The sequence below is a fragment of the Globicephala melas genome, chromosome 20 (assembly GCF_963455315.2).
Source record: "Globicephala melas chromosome 20, mGloMel1.2, whole genome shotgun sequence".
Taxonomy (NCBI): Eukaryota; Metazoa; Chordata; class Mammalia; order Artiodactyla; family Delphinidae; genus Globicephala; species Globicephala melas.
The window spans coordinates 15,114,951-15,120,480 of NC_083333.1; the positions used below are offsets into that span (position 1 = coordinate 15,114,951).

At 45.0% G+C, this 5,530-nt stretch overlaps 1 protein-coding gene across 1 annotated transcript in view; it reads left to right on the plus strand.

Moving 5' to 3' along the window:
- Positions 1 to 4,752, plus strand: part of DNAH9 (dynein axonemal heavy chain 9) — a 299,063-nt gene extending 294,311 nt beyond the window's left edge. Inside the window, exon 69 of the mRNA XM_030861390.2 lies at positions 4,315 to 4,752. Coding sequence (XP_030717250.2) covers positions 4,315 to 4,542 — 228 coding nt within the window. The 3' untranslated portion in view covers positions 4,543 to 4,752. The remainder of the gene's footprint in view (positions 1 to 4,314) is intronic.
- Positions 4,753 to 5,530: the final 778 nt, after the last annotated feature.

Consider the following 5,530-nt stretch of genomic DNA (forward strand, 5'->3'; position numbering starts at 1 on the left):
TGATTACATACACATTGCCCCCTGTAAAGTACAATTGCTAAAAGAGAGGCCCTTTTTTTTTTTTTTTTTTTGCGGTACGTGGGCCTCTCACTATTGTGGCCTCTCCCGTTGCAGAGCACAGGCTCCGGACGCGCACGCTCAGCGGCCATGGCTTACGGGCCCAGCCGCTCCGCGGCACGTGGAATCTTCCCGGACCGGGGCACGAAGCCGTGTCCCCTGCATCGGCAGGCCCACCAGGGAAGCCCAGGGATGCCCTTTGAACATCCCTTGAGGCTGTCAAATCATTTCTATGTAGCCAAGGATGACATAAAGAGCGCAGAGTGAGTAGAGAGGTTAAAAGCAACAGACTAGCTGGATCTGAATCCCAGCACTACCGCTTACTAATTCTGTGAAAAATCTCAGTTTACTCAACTGTTTTTTAAAAAATATTTATTTAATTTATTTATTTGGCTATGCCGGGTCTTAGTTGTGGCACGTGGGATCTTTGTTGTGGCACGCAGGATCTTTAGTTGCGGCATGCGGGCTCTTAGTTTCGGCATGTGGGATCTAGTTCCCTGACCAGGGATCGAACCCAGGCCCCCTGCATTGGGAGTGAAGAGTCTTAACCACTGGACCACCAGGGAAGTCCCTACTCAACTGTTAAATGGGAAAACAGAGTTGCTGTGATGATTAAACGAATTAATATGCAAGACACTTAGAACAGTACCTGGTACATAGGGAGTGCTCAAAACTTGTTGTGCGACCTGGGGGTATCATTTCACCTCCCTGGTCCACTTTCCTCATTCATGAGCTCTTGGAGGGCAGGAATCCCTCCTACTTTTTACACTGCTACGTGTTAGCAAAGGGGTGCCAGTGATATCATTTAAAGTGACACTTTGAATGGATTCCTCACTGCAGGCTAGTACAAATTTGAGTCAGCATAAGATCAGAAAAGATGTTTTGTCTCCGATAGGAAACTAGCAAACAAGCACAGGTGGCTGGGATAAATGACATGAACAAGGATGGATAACTCTAGGACAAGTTTACATTTGTTATACACATGATCTGGAAGGACTACTTAGTCAAATATCCCATTTGGCAATATTTGCACTAAACTATTCCTAACAGTCAATACAAAGGAACGTGGGAAAACTATTAGAAGGTCTAGAAGATCCTACAAGTCCACATCAATATGCATAGAGAGCTGTACTAAGTTGAAGAGTGTCCCCTCAAAATTCATGTCCACCCAGAACCTCAAAATGTGACCTATTTGGAAAGGGGTCTTTACAAATGTAATTAGTGAAGATGAGGTCACACTAGAATAGAGTAGGCACTGAACCCAACGATCGGTGTCTTTATAAGAGGAGAATGCTCTGTGAAGACGGAGGCAGAGACTGGAGGGGTGCATCTACAGGCCGAGGGAGGCCAAGGGCTGCAGCAACCACCAGACACTAGGGGAAAGGCATGGGACAGGTTCTGCCTCAGAGCCTCCAGAAGGAACCAACCCTACCTACACTTGAAGACTTCTGGCCTGCAGGACTGTGAAAGAATACATTTCTGTTGTTTTGAGCCACTGTCTTTGTGATAATTTTGTTACGGCAGCCCTAGGAAACCAGTCAAGGGCCAACAGAAAGGACGGTAAAGTGGGGCAGTGTTCAAGCAGCCTGAACGTTGAGAAGGAAGCCTACTTCTCTCTCTCCACCTGAACATTTGCACAAGTCTGGCAGTGGAGATCACATGTGGACTGTGTTAGGTGTAGGGTAGCCGGAGCTAGGATACTAAAGATGCCAAAATGAGAGAAGTGCAGGAAAGATAAGTAGGGGGGAAGCTCAGAAGGAGGAGCACTGGCACTGGGAGGACAAAAGGATATTGATTCCAAACAACTGCCTCCCATTTGTTCATTACCTTGTTTCCAAATAATAAAAACAAACAAAAAAATACCACCCGCCCACCAAGAACTCTTGTTCTCAGAGTCTATATCCCAGAAAGCATTCAGCAAAAAGGGACGGGTGGGCTTCCCTGGTGGCGCAGTGGTTGAGAATCTGCCTGCCAGTGCAGGGGACACGGGTTCGAGCCCTGGTCTGGGAAGATCCCACATGCCATGGAGCAACTGGGCCTGTGAGCCACAATTACTGAGCCTGCGCGTCTGGAACCTGTGCTCCGCAACAAGAGAGGCCGCGATAGTGAGAGGCCCGCGCACCGCCATGAAGAGTGGCCCCTGCTTGCCGCAACTAGAGAAAGCCCTCGCACAGAAACGAAGACACAACACAGTCAAAAATAAATATATAAATAAATAAATAAATAAAAGATTACTATTAAAAAAAAGAAAAGGCAAGGGTAAGGATGTCCAAAATTCCTCTCCTCCATAAAACAAGAACATTGGCAGAAAAAAAAAAATATATATATATATACACACATGTATATAAAGATATATATAATAAGATATAATATATATCATATATATAAGATAATAGTATAATAAGGTATATATCAAAATCATATATAATAATTTTATACACACACACATATATATATATATATATATACCAGAATCAAACTTGTCAGAACTCCGGAAATTAACCAAAGGCTTTTGGCAACCAGAGCAGTGTTTGTTGAAGAAAAATGACTGAAAAAAGAGCAAGCATTAAATGCAAATGGATTAAACACTGCAATTAAAAGGCAGAGATTGGCAGAATGGATTAAATTTTTAAAAACCTGATCCAACTACATGCTGTGTATAAGAGACACACTTTAGATTTAAAGACACAAATAGGTTGAAAGTAAACAGATGGAAAAGACATGCCATGAAAACAGTAACCAAAGAGAGTTGGGGGACTATGCTAATAGTAGACAAAATAGACTTAAAATTGTTATTAGAGAAAAGACAGAAGAGAGAGGAATTGTAGAGACCAAAAAAAGGCATTTTACAGTGATAAAAGGTCCATCCATCAAGAAGATATAACAATGACAAATATATGTGCATCTAATGAAAGAGACCCCAAAATAAAGGAGATGAAAACTGTCAGAACTGAAGGGAGAAACAGACAACTCAACCATAATAACTGACGACATTAACACCCCGCTACTAATGGTGACAGCTAATGGTTATAGAGTTTCTTTCCGGGGTGATAAAAATATTCTGGAATTTAGATAGTGGTGATGACTGTACAAGTTTATAAATATACTAAAAACCAGTGAAATGTACATTTTAAAAGAGTTGGTTTTATGGTATATGGAAAAAGAAAGGTTCTACCCCTGCTGCCACTCCCTACCATAAACAGTCAGTTGTGGGGAACAAGGGGTCCTCACTGTTTACCTTAGTTCTGTTACTTACTATGCCTCATGTCAGCCTCTACCAGAACTGAAGAGGCACATCCTTCCCGTTAAATACATTTCATGGGAATTAAAACAAATTCTGTCCAAGCATAAGGGGCTCAGAATCACCTACGCACAGGCAAGGAATCCATAAGTCACTCTGGATCATTTCCCAAAGTATGTTCAGAAAACCCTAGTGCCACGAGAAATGAATAGGTTGCAAGAAAAGGGTCCTGTGGTCAAATAAGTTTGGGAAAGACTGGGATAAATAAAGTCAAACTGTTTTCTTTACTGCCAGGACTTCTTGTCTGCAGTGTGCTAGTGTGCACCGTAAAGCTTCAGGTCCAGGGCATGGTAAGCACCACTTCCCAAGCTTATTTCACCAAGGCACCTTTTTGTTCCTCAGAATATTTCTCAGGACTACTAGGAAAAACTTCCCCAGACGGCACTATGGAGACATCTCAGAGAACCAGAGAGAGGCCCCAGCTGGAAAGCTACAGAACGGCCAGGTCCCTGTTACTTGAGTGAAGATAGAACACAGCTCCCTCTGCTCAAAAAGAGAAAATGCTCTAGAGGGTGGAGGACAGCACATAAGAAGCTGGAACAGGACATAACCAAAGCCTTAACATCTAAAGCGTTTGCCGGCAGGGACTGTGTCTTGCTCAGCTTTAAGTCCCTAGCACCTAGCATGACATCTGGCAGATAGCTGCATTCGGTATGCTTACGAAATGACAAAATAAAACTAAGAGAAATTCAAGCCCCAAAGAGATTAATGTGCATATGATAGGCAACAGCTTTCAGAACTCTGCTTCGAGAAGATATTCAGGCTGAAAAACACTGGGAATATGATGTCCACCCCTCCACGGCACCCCATCGTGGGTTGTCGAGAGAACTTAGTAAGGGGGTGGGCCCAGGGCAACCAGGTCTTCCCAGTCTCTCTCCCGGATCTCCCGACAGGAGCAGGCCTGGCTGGCTGAGCTTGGGGCCTGACCTGAGATGTTCTCATGTCCTTGTCCTCAGGCTGGGGTCATCACCGAGGGGAAGCTGAAGGAGCTGGCGCCCCCCATGCCTGTGTTGCTCCTCAAGGCCATCCCCGCAGATAAGCAGGATTGCCGCAGTACCTATCCCTGTCCTGTGTACAAGACTTGTCAGCGAGGACCCACCTACGTGTGGACTTTACACCTGAAGACGAAGGAGAAGCCTTCCAAGTGGGTTCTGGCCGGAGTAGCCTTGCTTCTCCAGGTGTAGCTCCTTGCAGACCCACCGAGGAGACAGAGCTGGGCTGGAGGCTGCCCAGAGGGACCAGTGGAGAGGGCGGACCACAGCCCTAGAGAAAGATGAGAAACCGAAAGCACTCACAGTTCTGAAGAATTCCTTTGGGGAACTCGGAGAGAAGGACCTAAAGTGAGGCAGAGCCAGAGGAGTGTGGACCTGGGAACTAGGGAGAAGAGTCTCGTAACACTGACCCTTTCCTAATAAAGCGATTTGTTCTTCAACTGTGTCTGGTCCAGGCTTTGAGCGTTGCAGAGTCATAAGTTATCATGAAGAGCCCAAGAGAAACGAGCCACAGGCACTTGAGCCCTGACGTCGTTATACAGCCCTACACGCAGCGCCCTAGTTCCCAGCTAGTCCGGGGCCCAGCAGCACCGGCATTGCCCATGAATCAGAGTCTGCCTTTTAACAAGCTCCCCAGGTGATTTGTATGCACTTTATGGTTTGAGGAATGTTACTGTGGATCAGGGGGCCACCAAACTTTTTCTGTTAGGGGTCAGATAGTAAATATTTTAGGCTTCGCAGGGCATACTGCTTCTGTTGCCACTGCTCACCTCTACCACTGTAACCCTGAAGCAGCCATAGATGATACCTAAACGAATGGGTGTGGCCACGTTCTAATAAAACTTTACAAAAACAGGCAGTGGGCTAAATTTTGCTGATCACTGCTCTAGAGGATAAGGGAAGTATATATGCAATATTTATCCTTCATTAATCCACACAGCCATTTAACAAGTGTTTAACATATACTTGCCGAGGACAAAACTGCAAACAAGGTGGATTGTTTCCTTGTCTTTCTGTCATCCTTCAGATCATTTAAGAGGGGCCCAAGGAGAACTCTTTCACCTAAAGCTTTTTAACCTAAAAGTTTTCTAGATTTTCCTCTGTGGAACACATTTTCACTGGATGCCCAAAGAGGTCTACAGTTTTAATGAGCTGTAAAGAGCTCTATGGGGGGGCTTGT